The 19,672-nt window shown below is 47.1% G+C and overlaps 1 protein-coding gene across 4 annotated transcripts in view; it reads right to left on the reverse strand.

The window, feature by feature from the left end:
* LARGE1 (LARGE xylosyl- and glucuronyltransferase 1) overlaps window positions 1-19,672 on the reverse strand; it is a 522,085-nt gene that overhangs the window by 379,671 nt on the left and 122,742 nt on the right. For all 4 annotated transcript variants that reach the window (XM_036093490.2, XM_036093487.2, XM_036093489.2 and 1 more), the window contains exon 2: window positions 1,520-1,707. In XM_036093490.2, the coding sequence (XP_035949383.1) occupies window positions 1,520-1,625 (106 nt within the window). In that variant the 5' untranslated portion in view covers window positions 1,626-1,707. The remainder of the gene's footprint in view (window positions 1-1,519; window positions 1,708-19,672) is intronic.

Here is a 19,672-nt window from a genome sequence, read left to right on the forward strand (position 1 = left end):
TAGCCCTGGACCGGCACCGGGTGCTCTCAACCTTCTTTTACAAGGCTCTTCCATCGTCCCTGGCACAATGCTTCCTTCAGTCTCTCCTAGGATCAATAGCAACTCACCTTCCTCCCTCTGATCTCTTTGCCAAAACGTACTCATCCACTGCCATGTCATAATTTATTCCATTTAGCTGCTCAGATGGAAGCTCCTCTACTCAGGGATGTATGGGACAGGGAAGTGATGGGGTGTGGTCCTGGGCCCTTCCCTGCTATGCAGACATACGGTGCTACCTCGATCATATGCAGCTGAGCAAACCTCAGAAAGTGAGGTGGACCTCCTAATTAAAAGGCAGCCCTGAGCTGTCAATAAAATTACGCATAAAGGAAATGTTTAAAAACACCATAGTGACACTCTCTCTTTCTAAAACTGAAAATGTTTGAAAAAAAGGGGGACGGGGGTTGAGTGTCAACTCTTGCTCTTGATTTCGGCTCAGGTCACGGTCTCGGGGTTGTGGGGTTGAGCTCCACGTCGGGGTCCACGCTCAGCATGGAGCCTGCTTGTCCCTCTCCCTCCCCTTTGGCCCTCCCCTCTCTCTCTCTCTCAAAATGAATCAATAAAATCTTCGAAGAGAATTAAAACACAGGAGTGACTTCCTTGAGACAGATTTCCACTTGAGATGTTTTTGACTTCAATTGTGGGGGCAAATAAAAAGAGAGTGTCCTCCTCGACGCGGCCATTCCTTCTTCCCTCCCTGAAGCTCAGAAAACCATCTCTGATCCGCGAAACACTGCACTGCCTTTGAAACTGCTGGCTGGAAGAACGGCGAGTCTCGTCTTCTCTACCGATTTCTGCAAAGGGACAGGGACCAGCATTTGTTTTTATTTGTTTGGGGAGGGCAGCTCTTCTGTTGCATCCGTCTCTTGGGCCACTCAGTGTGACTGATCATCTTTCACACCGGGCCCGGCCTGACAGCTCCAACCACCGTCTCCCGCGGCGCCCTGGGCTCGCCTCGCCATCACACGTGCGCCGCTTCCACGGCACGGTGCACGTCCACGTCTGCTGCCGCCGCCTTCCCAGCACCGGGCTCGGCAGAGGCGCTTGACAAGAGCGGTAGCAACGGTAACAACAAAATGTTCAATGTGTGAGTAAACGAACAGACCGAAGAATGAAAGAAACATGTGGCTCCATGAACAGCGAAGGAATCCCTCCGGGGCCCAAACCTTTCGCCCCTTATCGACACAGGGATCGACGTGCAAAGCGGGGATTTGACATGTGCGACCCCTCCACTGTAGGCAGGTGCACCTCATTTTGCTTTTGTTTGCATTTTGTCCTCCTCACTACGGACTCCCTCCCACTACCTGTGTAAACCTGGCATGTCTCGGCCCGGGCCCGCACGTGCGTGCTGCAATAGCCTCCCGTTCCACACAGTGACAAGTTGGGATCAGAAGACCCGGAGGGGCCTCCGAGGACTCCGGGACAGCCAGTGTCCTTCTGCTTCCCTCCTCCCTCTCCCTGTGCGGAAGCGCCTTCTTACCTTCAAAGCTCCCGGCGAACAGGTAAAGCCAGGTGATGGCTGGGATGCAGAGAACGGTCAGCGAGGCAGCCAGGAATTTCCGTCTCCCTCTGCAGATTCCCAGCATCCTCTCAGAAGTGGCAACCCCTAATCCCAGCGCTGCTTCTCTGCCCGGAGCACGGGGTCCTCGGCCTCCCTCATAATACTTTCTGAAAGGAAGAGCAAAGAGGAAGGGCTGAGTTCCCAGCACTGTAAAAGGATGCAAATTGCAGAGGGGGGGTATCCCGGAGATCCTGAAAGTATCTGGCTCCTCGACGACTTCCTGCTGACCTTCTAGCCCAAGACACAATGCTGCAGTCTTACATCTATCAAAACCGAGACAGCTCTTTTAAAAGTAAATAAAGGATGATGAAAACTATGACATCGCTCCCTCCCTCCTTCCCTCTCTCTCTTTCTCGCACGCGCACACACACACACACACGTGCATGTGCAAGTATTTTATAGTACAGATTAGTTTGAAGCCTGAACACACTTACTAAAAATGCATTTAGTTAGCACCTTGTATGTACCAAGCACTAACTAGGTGCCCTGTTTTCAAAAATGCCAGGAACACGGGTTAGTTTCCAAGAACACAGTCTAACAAGAGAGACCAACTTAAAACATCCACGGGCACTCCAAAACTGTGATGACTGAGAAGTGCATGCATGGACCTCTCTGGAAAGACCAAGGAAGTTGCTGACCGATCCCTGGGCGGTCAAAATGGCAGAACAGTTCCTGAGTTCGAGCCAGGGAGAGCCGTGGAAGGCGCTGGGGGCTGCCTCCTGGCGCACTCAGAGGAGAGGAGGCTGGGTCAGCCAATGTCATCTGCAGGGAACCACATCCCGATCACAGCTGATAACCTACAAACACTCACCAGGGACTGTCTTAATAGCTTCCACCTTTAATATGGAAGATGTCCAGAAAAGCATGGAAACGATTAAAATGTGCAGAAGATGGAGAGGAACACAGATAACCTGTCACCAGCCTGCAGAGAGTCAATCCTGAGGCCAGGCGGAAGACTTGCTGAGACGTGTTCAAAGCAGAGGGAGAAGGTCAATGCACATGGAGTAGAGGCCCAGGATCCTTCACCTGGGGATCTGACCAGCAGGTCATGTGCCTTATAAAGGAATTTAAAAACCAACAGCCCTGCAATCTCATCTCCACCTATCTCCTCACATCGAGCTCACACTGACTGCAGATGGAGCGAGGAGCCTCCCAAACGGAGCAGAACCTACCCCTGCAGGCAGCTATACAAGGCTTGTCATCCCCAAAGAAATTGCTGGTTTGGGTGTCCCTTTGGGTATTCCCATAGTATATCCTTCCCTCTGCCATAACCCTTAAACCCCATGGGACTATGGCCTGGTTGAACCGTCTGTCCTCCCCACCAGCCTTGGGGTTTCCGGGAGACAGACATCCTGTCCACTCACCTTGCATTCCCTAAGACGGGGCATACCATCTGTCACCTGTAGGCTGGCTGATAGCTGTTGGCTGAACAAATAAATGGGATCAGATTCTAACCAAAGGCAGCCCTCCCAAGCTTCAGGAGTCTGTGTTCAGCAAGTTGCTGGCAATAAACACCTAATGGAGCCAATCTCAATTGTCAACGCCAGGTTTGCTTCTGCACCCAACTCTGACATGATTTTCTAAATGGCCCTCCTTTGAAACAGATGAATGATCCCAGGGCTGGAGGGTGTGGGCTAGCAAGGAAAACCAAACAAGCAAAATCGCTTTAAACAAGGAATGTTGATTGGAGGAAAGTCCCCCGTGGGAAGTGTTTCATTCTGAAGCATGGGCAACAGACCCTCCACACAAACTGTGTCACCAAGAATGAGGATCGCCCCGCCACTGGCCAAATCTCGCAGGAAGAACAGGGGATAGGAGGCTATGCAGTTAGATCTGGATTCAAATCCAGTTCCACACGTGACTAGCTGTGACATTGGCAAGCCCCCTGTCGCTGGGTAAGCTTCATTTTGTTCATCTCAAGCAATGGTCTCTCTGTCAGACAGTCTTAAACAAGAGAGCCCTTGAGTAAGTGCTGAGCAAAGGAACATGTGACAGGGCGAGCCCCACCTCTTCCCGAGAACTGAACGAGGAGCAGTACTCAGGCTTTTCCAGAAAACAGATCCCAACAAGTACGTTCGGCTGACACCACCAAATGGGTGATCTCAACCTGAACATCCTACTCGAATCTCCTTTAGGAGATACCACCACATTAAAATGGCCCTTTGTGGGTTGTTTGTTTGTTTGTTTGTTTTCAGTTCACTTATAATAATAGTAGCAAAGACAACTAGCAGTAATAACCTGTGAGGTAGGAACCAGTTTCCATCCCCATTTAATGGATGAGAAACTGAGGCTTAAAAAGACCAACTGGCCAAAGGTTATACAAGCAACACCTCAGGCTCTCCTCTCCCTAAGGAGACTGATTCTAACTGATTCTAACAACCTTTGCCAGGGGTCATTTTCCCTCTGATCTAACCTAAATCCTTCATATTGAATCTTAGGATTTTTCTTCCCAGAGTTCAATATATCACCACTGTTTGCTCTCATTCAAAAAAAAGTTCAATAGAACAAAAACTGGAAAGCTCTTGGTGAATTTGGACTTCAGGGGAAAGTAGGACTATATATGGAGCTGAACTCAAGTGGTGTTAATATTTAAAAGCATTTTTAAAAAACTCTTTAAGACACTTACTTTCCTCTTTTCCTCGCTCCATCTGCAAAAGTTAATTTCAACTGGCACAATTTGTCCAAAGTTTTAAAACAGAGTCTAGGGTGGTTTGCATTTTATCATAACACTGGCATCTAAAATTAAACCCAGCAGGTAAAAAATATTCCTTCATGGATTTGACTTTTAAATGACACCTCTGTGCACTAAAAACACATTTTAAAGAAAAATCTCAATTTATATCAGAAGTTACTCTAGGAAGTCAATACAGGAATCAACACAGGAAGGAAGGAAGGAAAAAACCGAAGGTGGGCTGAAAATTACCTCCCACATGTGTAAACATTGATGGATTAACTGGAAAATCAGTCTGGAACCTGATTTTGCCTGGTCAGAGGGAGACAGACTCCTGGGGCAAAGAGTCACCTTTAAAATGCCCCTGCCTCGAACCCAACACCAAATTCTCCTTGGCCAAGATGGTCAATTCTCCCACTAAACATCTACTACTCCATCTGTCTTCTCCCATCTGTCTTAACCAATGAAATTCACATTTATGCAAAACATTGCATGAGCCAGAAAAAGTATCGTGATCTATTAAAGCCACAAAAGCAGCATTCACAGCTGAGAGTAAATAAAATGTGATTACAAGTATCCTTCAGTCCAATGTAACACATTGTATACACATGTACAAATACCTATAAAACTATACATATGAAAAAAGGTATAAAGGTTATAGGTTATCTCTGGGTATAGGATATGGATAATTTAAATATATATGAATATGTATTTTTCCCAAATTTTATACAAAAAATAGTGTGGCTTTTATAATTTAAAACTTGAATCACCATGTCTTCTTGTTATATTGCACATGATTCAAAATACCTCAGCGCGAACAGTGAAGAATACATGAGTTAGTTTTACTTTACATGCAAGGTGCAGTGAGTTAAGATCTGTAGGATCCTTGGGGAGCCTGGGTGGCTCAGTTGTTAAGCATCTGCCTTTGGCTCAGGTCATGGTCCCAGGGTCCTGGGATCGAGCCTGGCATCAGGCTCCCTGCTCAGTGGGAAGCCTGCTTCTCCCTCTCCCTCTCCCCCTGCTTGTGTTCCCTCTGACTTTGTCTTTCTCTGTCAAATAAATAAATAAAATCTTAAGAAAAAAAAATCTGTAGGATCCTCATTGGGAATACACCCTCCAGGGGTGGCTGGCTACCATTTGAAAGACTCTAGTCAGAAGCTCACATTCCAAATGCTGATCTGATCAACACTGGAGATTGTCTTTTTTTTTTTTTTTTTTTTTAAGTAGGCTCCACAGCCAACATGGGGCTTGAACTCACAACCCCGAGATCAAGAGTTGTAAGCTCTACCAACTGAGCCAGCCAGGTGCCCCTGGAGGTTGTCTTTTAATGAGCATCATTAGAAATGAGTTTTCATGGGTGTTCAAGATGTATGAGTTGTCTAGAAATACTGCACATGAAGAGGGAATAAAAATTTAAGTAATCTCCAAAAGAAACAAATAAACAAAACGTCTAAGGAGGGGCGCCTGGGTGGCTCAGTTGGTTAAGCGACTGCCTTCGGCTCAGGTCATGATCCTGGAGTCCCGGGATCGAGTCCCGCATCGGGCTGCCTGCTCAGCAGGGAGTCTGCTTCTCCCTCTGACCCTTCTCCCTCTCATGCTCTCTGTCTTTCATTCTCTCTCTCTCAAATAAATAAATAAAATCTTTAAAAAAAATAAAAAAAAATAATAAAAAAAAAAAACGTCTAAGGAACCCAATGGCCAAAATCCTTCAGATTCACTTAGGAGCCAAACTGATCCTATGGGCAGGCAACAGAGTTGGGTCACCGACTGTAACTTTAAGATCGGGTGAATCCTGTCAGTTCCATGTTGTCATCTGAGTCTCAAGTGAACCTTTCTTAGGGGTCCTACAGCAGACGGACCCTCCACAGATGTCAGCTTTGTTTTATCATTATTTGTACTACTGCACCCCTTGCCTATAGCCAAGCCTTTCCCACACAGCCCTACTATCCAGCCATGCCTTTCCTCCTCTCCTGCACCTCCAGAGGAATTTCAAGTCCTTGCTGCCTCTGCAGAACATCTCCCGACAAGTCCAGACCTGGAGGTGCTTCCTCCCTTTGTTCTAAATTCCAAAGGCTGTCAGCAGCACATTCCTGATCACATCACTGTCTTCTAATCATTTCCCAGCATTAATTTCTCTTGACTACACCAAAACTCCTTAAGGGCCAAGGATCCAGGTCCTCTCGTGTTTGTCTTCAGCCTCTGCCTGAGACCAGCAGCTAAGACCACAGTTTATACTTAGCCATCTCCATCCAAAGTGTGGTCCCTGAAACACCAGCAGCAGCAGCTCATATCTTGCCAGAAATGCAGGCTGTCAGGTACCCCCCCCCCCCAAGCTCCACGGATCAACATCTGCACTTTAACAAGCGCACACCACTGTTTCAGAGCCCTGTACTACTAAAGCATTGAGTAACTAACCGGTTATTGTCTCCCACCACTCCTACGGACCCCCTCCCTCACCTCACCCCTGCAGGGACTGGCCAGGGCACTAGGGAGAACCAGCACATCCTGGACTTTGTTGGTTATCTATTTATTACAACAGTTCTCTGACAGATGGAAGGAGAGTTCCTAGAAGGAAAAGTGCCTCTTTCTAATTAAACAGAAGCATCTTATGGACTCGCGGTGGCTCTGATGGCCCATCCTGACCTCCCATCAAAAACACTGCTTAACCATTTGAATGACTGGACAGCACCAACACCACCCACCGAGGCATCACTATACCCGTCCTGCAGATCAAGAGAGGCTTGAGGACACTGATTTCATTGTTGGAAACCCTGGGACCCAAATTCCAGTGCTTCCTGAGAAAACGGAACACCAGTTCTGGGCTACAGGACACACAACTGATGACCAGTCTGTCTCCCCAGTCAGAGCACAATGCCTCAAGGCCAGGCGTTTCTGTCTACTTTGGCCACTGCTGTTTTCTTTGTTGCTAGCACACGATCTAGCATATAGGAGGAGATCGCTAAGTATTTACTGAATGGATCAATGACTGAATATCTCCGTCACAGCCAGCAGCCTCCCTGGATGTGCATTATCATACAAACTACCCAGTCTGATTCAAGGGCCAGCCCACACCTTCCCCCCCCCCAACCCGAGCCCAGCTATGGAATCCTCTGGAACTTCCACTAAGGGATCAGCAAATTCCTCTTGAACCTCCATTTCCCCTGGCTCCCTTCCAGCTCTGCTCTTGGGGGAAAGTACAGCCGTGCCCTGGATCATGGCTTTCCCCAAAGGAGAACCCTTTCCCCTACTCTCTCATGCAAATACCTGAGGGCTAGGAAGGAGGCGTGTGCCCCCTCTTACTGCCTCTCCCTCTTCTGAAGACCCTGCTCCTCTGTGGCTCACCACTGTTCTCTCCGTCCTAGTCACTGTCACCTGGCATCTGCTGGGTACTCCTCTCATTCTGGAAGACCTCAGTGTCCGCCGCACGCTCCTCCACCTCTCCACCCCGATTCTGTGACAGAAACGGTCAGTTCAAAATGTCTGCCGCTTCACATGGGCCAAATTTATATTCTAGAACTTGGTGTCACCCAACCAGCACAACCTCCCAAATCTCAAACGTCAGTGTCAACCCCCAGGGGCCTTCCTGGGCTGCCATTACACAAATTCTTCACTGTCATCGTGAACCCCAATCCACCGGCTTTCTTCATGCCTGCCCATCCAGCTCTAGATTTTCCTTATGTTCACTCTCATTCGGCTGACAGGCCATGATTCAGTATTACAACCTCCCTCTGCAAGCACGCACGGCCCCCCTTGGCCCTCCTTTCCAATTGTACCAGCCTGGAAAAATCCACTCGTGCAGATGAGCACAACCATACGTGTTCACCATGGCTTTCCTTGGGAAGCCAAATGTTGGGGTAGGAAACCACTATCAGGCAGGCAGATCCGTTCCATTTAGTCATGTCTGATTTCAAATGGGCAGTCAACCGCTAAGAGACGCTATTACCTTTCTCTGGTAAACTCACTTTCTTATTACCTGAGATATTTACTTCATACATTCCTTTTCTCCTCAAGCTTCCTCTTTTCCAAATGGCAAATTCCAGGAGGGTTCCAGGATGCAGTGTGGGACCCACCGTGCTTTCTCTCCCCAGGTGAGATCCCTCATTCCAGTGTCCCATGAGACAGTCTCCAGGCTGATGCCTCCCACATTTTTATCTCCAGCTCTGGCCTCTCCTCTGACCTAGAGACTCACATGTACAAAGACCTTCCCCTACCCTGTGGCCTCAGACCTCAATCCCAATTTCCCTCTCCCCCACCCCTCTTCTCCAGAGCTTTCCACCTCCTTAAAGAGCACCATCATCTACATCAAAGCTCAAGCCCCACACCTGGGAGCCATTCCCCATTCCTTACTCACCCCTCATATCTTGTCAAATCTGGCCATCCTCAAATCCTGCCATTTTTACCTCTAAAACATGTATTCTGTCCAATGATACACCCACTTCTTTCCAGTTTTACTGCCACTATATAAATCCAAGCCACCATAGTCTCATGCGTGGACCCAGTGCAATAGCCTCCTAACTCAGATCACACCGGAAATTATTCAACATTTCCCCCACAGCTCTTAAAATAAATCCCAAACTCTTCGGCGTGTCTGTAAGGAGCTACTTGGCTTGACCTCTAACTGCCTCTCCGTCTTCATCTCTGGCCAGTCACCCTTTAATTCTCCTTGCCTCCAGCCATCCCGGCCCTCTCACTTCCAGAACGCACCTCAGGGCCTTTGCCAAGTATGTTCCCTCTGTCTGGAATGCTTATCACTCTGCTTTTTGCTGGGCTAAGGGCTGCTGATTCTTCAAGCCAAGGTCTTCAGTGCAGTCAACTCACAGAGGTCTTCTCCAATGGCCCTATGCCCAAGGGCCCCTCCTTCGCTCCATCTGTCACCATGCTCTGGCCACTCCCTCTACTGTCCTCCTCAGACTTTGGCATGATACAATTATCTGAGGGAATCCTTATTTAATGGTGACCTGTCGCACTAGATTTCAGTCTCCCCTTGGGCAAAAATGGCTGCTTTAATTTCAGCACACACCCAGACACACACAAGTCTTACTCCTTAAATGGATGAATGAGCAAGTGAATGAACATGCCAGACAGCCTCAACCACCAGATACCTTGTAGTCCTTCTACTGTTGTTTTAATAAGCCCTTTCTACACGAAAGCTTGCCATCTTGCTGCCTGACTCTGTAACATTTGTAATAGGAGAAAACAGAATCCACACAGTGCCCCACATAGGTCCCTACGGATGGGGTGAACCCTGCCGAGACCCTTTGGTACGTTTGAGGTCACTTGCCAAGTTCACTTTGGTAACTTTCTCTCCTTTCTCTGCTCCACAAGGAAGAACACACAAGGGGGGTTGGGCCTCTCCCTCGGAGTCTAGGGCTTCCCTCTGGGAGGCCTAACCCCACAGATGCTTCCTCCCTCCCTCTCTTCTTTGCACATCAGGGCCGAAAGCATCTCCCTCCGGGAGATGATGCTTGGGCTTGTCAAAATGGTACACCCGATTCCTTTTCTCCTTCAGAGAATGGCATTTGGCCTTGGGGGCACTGTTTAGAAATTGATCACGTGAACTACAAGAGTAAAAGCCACCAGCAATATGCTTTGGAGCAAACGTTGAAAACGTGGAGTTCACTGTTTTAAAGGACTCTAAGGGCCCATTTCTGCCAACTTGGTTTGTCTTGATCCCACTGTGAAGTCCAATCCTCTTGCCGCAGAGAAACATGTCCTTTTGCTCTCAGAACCACTATGACATCTTAGATAGAGGTCTTGCTAGGGTCTCCGAGCCAGTCGTCACCCACCCATTTCACACAACTTTGCAGTTAGGACACGCCACCTGCAGCCTGAGAGCCTAGCCATCTTGTCTCCGTTATGTTCACGGCGAGCTCCAAGGCACGGTCTGCATCTGATGAAGGCCTCACAGCATTTACGGAGGACGGGGAGTCAGGACTTGGGTTCAAGTATCAGCTCTGCACGTTGGCTATAGGATCTTGACAAGTCATTCAATATCCCACAGGCTCCCATCTTTTTTCGTGAAAGGCCATGGCAATATCAAGCACTATTGGTTATTGCAAGGATTGAGGGAGATCAAAAGAATCTCCAAAATACGATTGCACAGCAACATGAGATGCTAGAGTAGTATTAATAACATTAAATTAGTTGGATTTCAGCTGCTTGCCCAGTCAAATTCTAAGGCCCACAAAGTAGTTAGAATGGTGTCTTCATCCATTTGGGCTGCTTTGGAAAAATACCATAGACTGGGCAACGTAAACAACAAACATTTATTTCTCACAGTTCTGGAGGGTAGGAAGGCCAAGACCCAGGTTATAGCATGTTCGGTGTCTGGTGAGAGCCCGCTTCCTGTGTCTGCCCATGGGGATGCAGGGGAGCTCTCTGGGGTCCCTTTTATGAAGGCACAGTCCCATTCACAAGGGCTCCACCCTCATGACCTAATCACCTCCCAAAGGCCCCACCTCCTAATAGCACTGCATGGGGGGTTGGGATTCAACATGTGGATTTTAGGGGGACCCAAACATCCAGTCCATAAGTAAAGAGGGAAGGGATCTAACAAATATGGCTGGCCCTGGTCCTGCCTCAAGCTGGCATATACTTAAAAGGAAAAAACATCCTACCATCTACGGTGGGGGGGGGGACGACGACGACACATAAACTGTGCTGAACACATTATTCAATGAGTGTTGACTTTTTTAAAGGGGTCATTTCTGTTCTTTAAAAAAAGGAATTGCCCCATGAAGCCAATTATATCTCAAAACTCTGTGCCAGGAAATGATTCGCGAACCAAACCAATATGCTTCCTGGGACAAGATGATAGCTACTCTTACAAAGCTCATCCTGTTCTCCATAGCCACCTTTAAAAAGGAAAAAAGAAATAAGGGAAGTTAATTTTAATACTAGATTTTATTTGGCCTAGCGTGTCTAAAATATTGGCATTTTAACATGTCACCAGTATAAAATATTACCAAGAGATTCCATTCTTTTTCTTGTGCTAAGTCTTCAAAATTCAGAGCGCACCTACTGGGACGAGTGCCGCTCAATCTGAACAAGCCACATTTCAAGTACTCCAGAGCCACGGTGCGGAACAGTCCAGGTGAGCAGCTTCTGAGCCTTCCCATCATCGTGCTTCGGGAAGCAACCGTGGCTGCAGGCCGTAGACTGAGCTGGAACAGAGGACCCAAGGCTCTGCAGGAACACAGGCTGGAGATACGGCAGCCAGGCGGGTGACGGCGGAACCAGAGAGGACTAGATTTCACTGGACATGAGCACACTCGAGAAGGGAGACAATATATGGCAGCCAACGAGGATGCCAAGCACCATCCTGACACTCCACGTGGTCTTAACTCACTCAGTCTTTACAACCAATCTGTGCAAATCCACTTTACAGGTAAGGGCACCAAGGCTCAAAAGATTGAGTGACTCAGGTCGCATAGCTGGGGGAAGGGTAGGGTAGGGTAAGAAGGTGCCTGGGTTAACCCCAAGACTCCTGACGTCAAATCCAATGTGTTTTGCTTGGCATGGCATTAAAGGCCACCATGACCTGCAGCCCACCCACATCACACCTTCCGATGCAGGACCAGCACCTGGATGAAGGACGCTGTGTCCTTCACATTGCCCTGCTGTGACTTCTTCTTCCTCCTGGTCTAACTCCCTCTTATCTGCATGGTGACCCTCTAAGACAGTGGCTCTCAACTGGGGGTAATTTTGCACCCCCCACCCGAAGGATACTTGGCAATGTCTAAAGACATTTTTGATAGTCAAGACTGGAGAGAATGGGGTGCTCCTAGCATCTAGGGACCCAGGAAGTATTGCACATTCGCTGTGGTCATCTTGTCCACAGCTACCTCCCTCGGCCTGGGGAGGTGGAGTGAGCTGATCTGCATCCCAGCTCCTTAATTTCCACCCCTTATATCACACCATACAACCCGGTTTCCGCTTTTTCAGGGCAGGAGCTCAAGTTTCATAGAGATGTCGACAGGTGGGCGGTGTGAACATCACTTCTAACACGGAGCTCTCTCTGACGTGACACAGGTGGGGAAGCAAAAAGGAGGAAAAGACTTGAGAAGCAATCAAAAATTTCCACTTACAATATTAACCTCTTTCAACAATGCATTGCCAAACAGATCTTTAATGCAAATTGATCTTTCCCGGGGATACACACTTTTCCTGGGGTCAGACGACAGCTCTGGGAAGGCTGATTTTTATGTTTTTGTTCTGAATGTTAAATCAGCGCTTAATCATATCCATGAGGCGACCCACTGGAGTGTTTTGGTCTTCATTCTTTTGATTTTCACTCTGGGAAGGGATGATTTAAGCAGGCATGCCTCCCATTTCCATTCTGCTTAAGCAAACACTCATAAGCATTTATCAAGGGCGGAGACTGCTAAATGCACTCCAGTCTTCCCAACTGCTGGAGGAGGATGTGTCTCACTTGCAGAGTCTATTTTGCCTCCGTGTTTCAAGGCCTATGGAGATTTCATGTAAATCTCTCTTGTGGCAAATGATAAGAAGGTAGCTATTTCTTTACCTTCTCTTGACTCCCCAACTTTCATCCCCATTCCACCCAAGACATGGGGCTTGGGGCTGAGGATAAGAGAAGGATACAACAGGGTCCCTGCCCTTGAGCAGACCTATAAGAGTGTAGGGGACAGACGCCGACACCATGAACAGGAACGCAAGACAGGATCAGGGAAACATGACTCTCGGGAGAAAACATTTGGGCTGAGCAAAGGGAGGATGGCCCAATTCCAAAGGCTGGCAAGGAAAGGGATGTCTCCCCTGGCAGAGAGAGCCTCCCAGGAAAGTACAAGGGCATGCCTGGGATCAGGGGACGGCAGCCAAACACTCCTTGCAGAGTCAGGTAAGGAGGGTGATGGGTGGAGGGGAATGAGCCTGGAGGGCCTTGAATACCAAGTGAAGGAGAACTTGGACTTCATCCTACAGCCCCTCAGGAGCTACTGAGCAGGAATTACAGCATCTGTGGTTAAGAAAACCAACAACTCTGCGAGCGATGTGAATTCTGGGTTAGGCAAAGAAGAAAGTACATCCCAGAGGCCAACCCGAAGGCTTCCGGGGGGCAGACCCAGCTGGGGCCATCCCAAAAGCCGTGTCCTTATTTGGGGAACATTTCCGTTAACATAGTGTTGATCTGGTCCATATGTGGGTACAACGGAGTGAATGTTTGTGTTCCCCCAAAATGTGTATGTTGAAATCCTAATCCCCAGTGTGATGGTCTTAGGAGGTAGGGCCTTTGGGAGGCAATTAGGTCACAAGGGTGGAGCCCATGAATGGGATTCATGTCCTTATTAAAGGGACTCTCTCCACCGTGTGAGGATACAAGAAGTCAGTGATCTGCAACCTGAAAGAGTCTCCTCACCAAGACCTGACTATGCCAGCAGGCTGATCTCAGACCTCCAGCTTCCAGAACCGTGAGAAATAAATGTCTGTTGTCTAGAATACACCCACCCAGCCTGTGTACCGTGTCCCAGCAGCCCTCGTGGACTAAGACAGTGAGGCAGCGCTATGCTCTGGGATGGGGCCTCTAGCTGCGGGGCGTTGGTCTCGGAGTGCTGGAGGGACACGATTCTCCTTTGCCAGGGACTGGTTTGGGGATGGCCTGTGACCCAGTCCTGGTCATAAACTGCAATGAAAAGTCACAGTGTCACCAAAGCCACAGGAGGGAAAGTGTCATGAAGAAAATTCCTCTTTCAGACAGACAGAAACCTTATTTGCCTCAGATCATAGAGGCAACACTCTCTGCCTCCTGATTTCAAGATATTTGAGCTACATTGTGTGATGGCTCCCAAGTGTGACATGGTCCCCTGTTTTGGGCCACAGAAATATCCTTGCAACTAAAGAAAAATGATGTGTTTTTTTTTTTTTTTTTTACTGAAGTAGGATTCTCATAACATAAAATTAACCTTTTTAAAAAAAAAAAAAAAAAGATTTATTTGTTTATTTTAGAGAAAGAGAGAATCTCAAGCAGACTCCGCACTGAGAGCAGAGCCTGACACGGGGCTCGATCTCACGACCATGAGCTCACGACCTGAGCCGAAACCAAGAGTCGGACACTTGACTGACTGCGCCACCCAGGCGCCCCTAAAATTAACCATTTTAACGACACATAATTCAGTGGCATCTACTGCATTCAGTGTCATGTAAGCACACCTTGGTCTAATTCCAAAAAACTGTCATTACTCCAAAAGAAAATCCCATACCATTAAGCAGTCACTCCCCGTTTTCCCCCCTCTCCGGGCCCCTAAGAATCACCACTTTGCTTTCTGTCTCTATGGATTCACCCACGCTGGATATTTCGTATAAGTGAGGCCACATTCAGCCTTTTGTATCTGCCTTCTTTCACCTAGCGTAATGCTTCTACGGTTCAACCGCATTCTAGCATTACCAGTATGTCATTCCTCTTTATGGCTGGATAATATTCCACTGCATGGATAGACACATTGTCGATCCATTCACCGGCTGATGGACATTTGGGTTGTTTCCATCTTTGGGTAATTCTGAGTTGTGCCCCTATAAATGCTTGTGTACAATACTTCTTTGAGAAAAATGGCTCTTCTTAAGGTTATCGAAATCCCTTTGTTCTATGCACATAAGGAGGTCTATTATTATGAATGATTTTAAATGTCTAGAACCTCGGACTTGGGGAACTCAACTAGAAAGAGCTATTTAGCATCTACTTGCAGCTGGGTCTATACCAGGCACTAGAGGACATTTCCATCTCATTCAACCCTCAAGACTTCTTTTTTTTAAAAAAGATTATTTATTTTAGAGTCACTGTGTGCATGCGTGCAAGTGGGAGGAGGGGCACAGGGAGAAGAAGAAAGAGGGAATCTCAAGCAGACTCTCTGCTGAGCACGGAGCCCCACACAGGGCTTGATCTCATGACCCTGAGATCATGACCTGAGCCAAAACCAGGAGTCGGACGCTCAACTCACTGAGCCACCCAGGCGCCCCAACCCTCAAGACTTCTCACATTTGTGTGTCAAATGAGTCCACTGCAGAGATGAGAAAACCATGGCTCAGCGTGGATTAAATGTCATACCACACATGTTACACACATAGTATGGGGTAGAACCAGGATGAGACATGGTGAAAAAGTGCCCGGCCTGTTATCTGGCACAGAACACTATACAAAGAATATGAATGAATATGAATGAATGAATCAATATCTAGTTAATTCACCAAGTACCTAGTGGAAGTTTGATAATTAAAAAACAAAGGAACTTGGAGGAGGGTAAGAAGGAAGGTACGGTCTAATACTTACTTTTTCCCCCTCTCATAACTCATTGTACTTTTACGGTATGAAATGCTCGGTGGCTGGCTGTATTTGTTTCCTAAGACGGCTGGAACAAAGTTCCATAAACTGGGTGGCTTAGCAGAAATGTATCATCTCACAGCTCTAGGGGCTAGAAGTTCAAGACCGTGGCACCGTGGCATGAGCACAGTGTACGTTCTCCAAAGGCACTGAGGGAGGGCCTGTCCCAGGCCCCTCTCTGAGCCTCTGGTGGTCCCCTGGCTGATGGCAGCACAAGCCAAGGCTTCACGTGGCATCTCCCTCTGTGCATATCTGGGCCTAAATTTCCCCTTTTACAAGGACAACAGTCACACTTGATTAGGTCCCAACCTAATCCAGGATGATCTCATTCTAACTAATGACCTCTGCAATGACCCTATTTCCAAATAAGGACATATTCTGAGTACTGGGGGTTAAGACTTCTGCATATGAATTTGGGGGGGATGGATATAATTTAGTCAGCAACAGTTAACCTCACCATCACGCAGAAGTCAAGAAAAGAAACCACCATGAAGGCAGAGAGTCAGGAAGAGGCATTGCAGTTCTATGGGGTCAGGGATACCCTGTCCCCAGAGGCCACCTGTCAGAGAGCAGCAGGACTGACTCAGGGCCACTGGAGGAAGGACAGGATGGCCTGGACCTACCACAGGTCTCAACCTTCTCAATGATGTGAAAGAAAGAGCATGAAACCAAGCCGCAGGAAACGCAGTCCTGCTCAACCAGCAATTACACCGTGACTTGACTGGAAACTCACCTTCTCTGGGCCTCAGCATCCAATGACAATCAATGCAGCTTCCCTAACGGATCCCTCCCCCCGAAAGGCATCTGCTTGTCAGTTCCAAGTCCATCAGGAGCTATAAACCCCTCCTCTGCAAGGGTGCAGAACTCTTCACAGCGTCTAACAACCTCTTACTGTCCTAGCTCTAGGTAAGAACCTCCAGCTACCGCTCCTGCCACCTTTAAAGTTAGAGGTAAAATCTCACGCATCTGGGCTCCTATAAAAAAAAATCAAATTATTCCGATGTATCTCACTCACACAACACGTCAGACAGATGCAGCACATAAAGTGAGCTCATTAGTTGTGGGGCTGCCAGGAGAACCTAATCGTGGTGATAACACACAAAGCTATCCCCGTCTTAGAAGTCAGGCTAAATGCTTTCCATTTTTATCACCCAATTCATAACCATGCTGTCTGGCTTTAAGAATCAATAGCCTGGTGGTTTTGGTATCCACTAAATTCTTCTTAGTTTGGACGTTTTTCATTTCCCATGCCACTTGAAGAGAGCAGAATAAGGTAAATTGCTCCTCTCATGGCATTTGTTTTTCCAAATCTATAATTTCCTACTGACATGTTCCACACACCAGGGAAGGCAAAGAAGGAAAGCAAGCAGCCCACAGAGGGCCCATCCTAAGATCAAGGAAGCATCAAACTGGGATCACATGGGACAACCAATTTAACAAGTTTCACGTCAGCAACTGTCAACTGGTCTACCAACTGGTGAGCCCATCATTCACCTAGCAAAGAACTGTTCTCTAACACCTAGTGCCAAATCCTGGGCTAATTTACATGCATGATCTCATCATTCCTCACAAGACAGCTGCCTGCAAAAATGCCTCTGTTTGATACACACATGCACAACACATATAACATATTTACGTATTTTTACACTGACATAGCACACTGAGACTAAAAAAGGAAAGCAACACCAGCTCAGTGGATAACAGAAAGCAGCGAGAAACTTGAAGAACAAGCACATAATGAAAGCCAATCAATATAAACATGCATAGACTCAAAAATCACTGAGGTTAAGCTAAATGAGAAGTTGGGAGAGGGAGTGGTTCTCAAATTCAATACCAGTCATCGAAACGTGGAAACTGGGGTTCAAAGACATGCCCAAAAATTATCCAGAAAGAAAAGGACAGAGTTAAGTCTGGAACCTGGGTCCTTGCCTTCTTGTCCCACTGCTTTTACCTTCTTTGTCATCTTCAAATCAACACATATTTTAAGAAATGTTTTGAAGGACCTACTTAATATGGAAAGCTTCATGATTTAGAAGCATTCAAGACGGGGCGGGGGGGGTGGTGAGAGAGAGAGAGAAAGACCCTTCAAGAATTTCTCAGCCCAAATCCAGAGAAACACAAAGTGTCTACCTGGGGCTCATGGAAGAGGGGAAAGGGGAGACTGCTAATGAGTATGTGGTTTCTTTTGGGGCTAATGAAAGTGTTCTGGCGGGGCGCCTGGGTGGCTCAGTCATTAAGGATCTGCCTTCGACTCAGGTCATGATCCCAGGGTCCTGGGATCGAGCCCCACCATCGGGCTCCCTTCTCCGCAGGAAAGCCTGCTTCTCTCTCTCCCTCTCCCCCTGCTTGTGTTCCCTCTCTCGCTGTGTCTCTGTCAGATAAATAAAATCTTAAATAAAAAAAAAAAAGAAAGGAAGTGTTCTGGAAGTAAACAGTAGTGACAGTCACACAATCTTGTGAATTACACTAAAACCACTGACTTGTAAACTCTTAACAGGGTAAAACTTATGGTATGTTATGTCTCCTTTGAAAAAATAATCAGTGGCATCAGAACAGTCAGGGCTTAATAACACAGACTAGCCCCTACCAAAATAATCAAGTTGTAAAAAAAATAAAAATAAAAAGATTCTACCAGTCACCCTTATTTATCCTGAGCAATTTCCAGACATAAGCATGTCAGCACACAACAGCTCTTTTTCTCACTGGAACTACACAATCATCCTGATGCTATTGTCCCCAAATTACGGAAAAAAGACTAAGTCTCCCAAAAGTCAAGAGATCTCCTCAAGATCATAGTATAAGGGGGTCAAACACCTGTCTTCTCTATCTCCTGTCACAGCGCTTAGCAAAATATATCTTGGTGAGTTGGTCTGGATCTCTCTCACCGGAGAGTGAGTCCCTGTGAGCAGGGACGATGTTTTTTCAGGCAAAGAACACGTCTGGAAGAGTACTTTGAGATTTACTGGAAGGCAGTCCGGGGCCAGGGAATGGAAAACGAAGAAGGTTGAGAAATGAATTTCCATGAAAAGAAGAGGCGTGTACTAGAGGTACTCCAGACAGAAGGTTTTAATTCCTGTTAATTTATATATTTTTTTTTTTTTTTGGTTTTTAAATTTTTTTAATTCCTGTTAATTTAATCAAATATCCATGGAGGCCTGCTTGTGCCTGAGAAACGGTGCTTAAGGTCTAGCTGGGGAGAGGGGCACGGTCACACAACAAGACAACAGTAGCCTCAGGGCTACCTCGTGATTCGGACAATTTGTGTTGAGAAGTGGCTCTACGTCCCCTGGTGGCTACTGATCACCAGGCTCTGTGGGAGGTCATGGGCAAGAAAGGGCTGAGTCTTCTTTCATCGGTGGATGGTAAAGAGGACCTGTGGACTCAAAAGGAACTTCAAAGTTGCTAAAACCCATCAATACTGAACGGCCACAAGACAATCTTTCACTTTCTTCTTCCTTTTTTCTCCTTTTGTGTGTGCCAACTCATGACAACCTCCAATCCACCCTGCAGGGGGCCACCTCTCTGGGGAAGCAGACCTAGACTCCTTTGAGCCACCCTCCCTCCAAGACTCTATTTAATTAGAACCTTTTTCTGTTTCAACAATTGCAACAGCTGTTTTATTGCTGATAAATGTTACTACTAGGAGTAGTATTTTCTATCATATTCCAAGCAATATATTTGTACCAAGCACTGCATTTTAAGTGTTTTGCATGCAGGGTCTTACTGAAATCCAACCCTGTGAACTAGGTAATACTATCCCCCATTTTATAGAAAAGGAAACCGAGCAATCCGTCCCATGTCGTACAGCTAGTAAGTGACAGAGCCGGAATGTCCACCCAGCAATCCGACTCCAGCACACGTGTACAGAGCTGGATTGCCGGCAGTTAACGTAAGAAATTCTGGATTTTATTCTAAATTTGAAGAAATACAAATTAACGGTAAAGATTTCTAATGTCCTAATTTGCTTCTTGAACTACCTCAGAGTTTAGGTATTTCAATGCACGATTAAATAACAGGTTGAAAACTTACAATGAAGGTGGCATTCGTCTCCCGAAGAAGCCTGTCCTGT

The sequence above is a fragment of the Halichoerus grypus genome, chromosome 6 (assembly GCF_964656455.1).
Source record: "Halichoerus grypus chromosome 6, mHalGry1.hap1.1, whole genome shotgun sequence".
In the NCBI taxonomy this organism is placed as follows: Eukaryota; Metazoa; Chordata; class Mammalia; order Carnivora; family Phocidae; genus Halichoerus; species Halichoerus grypus.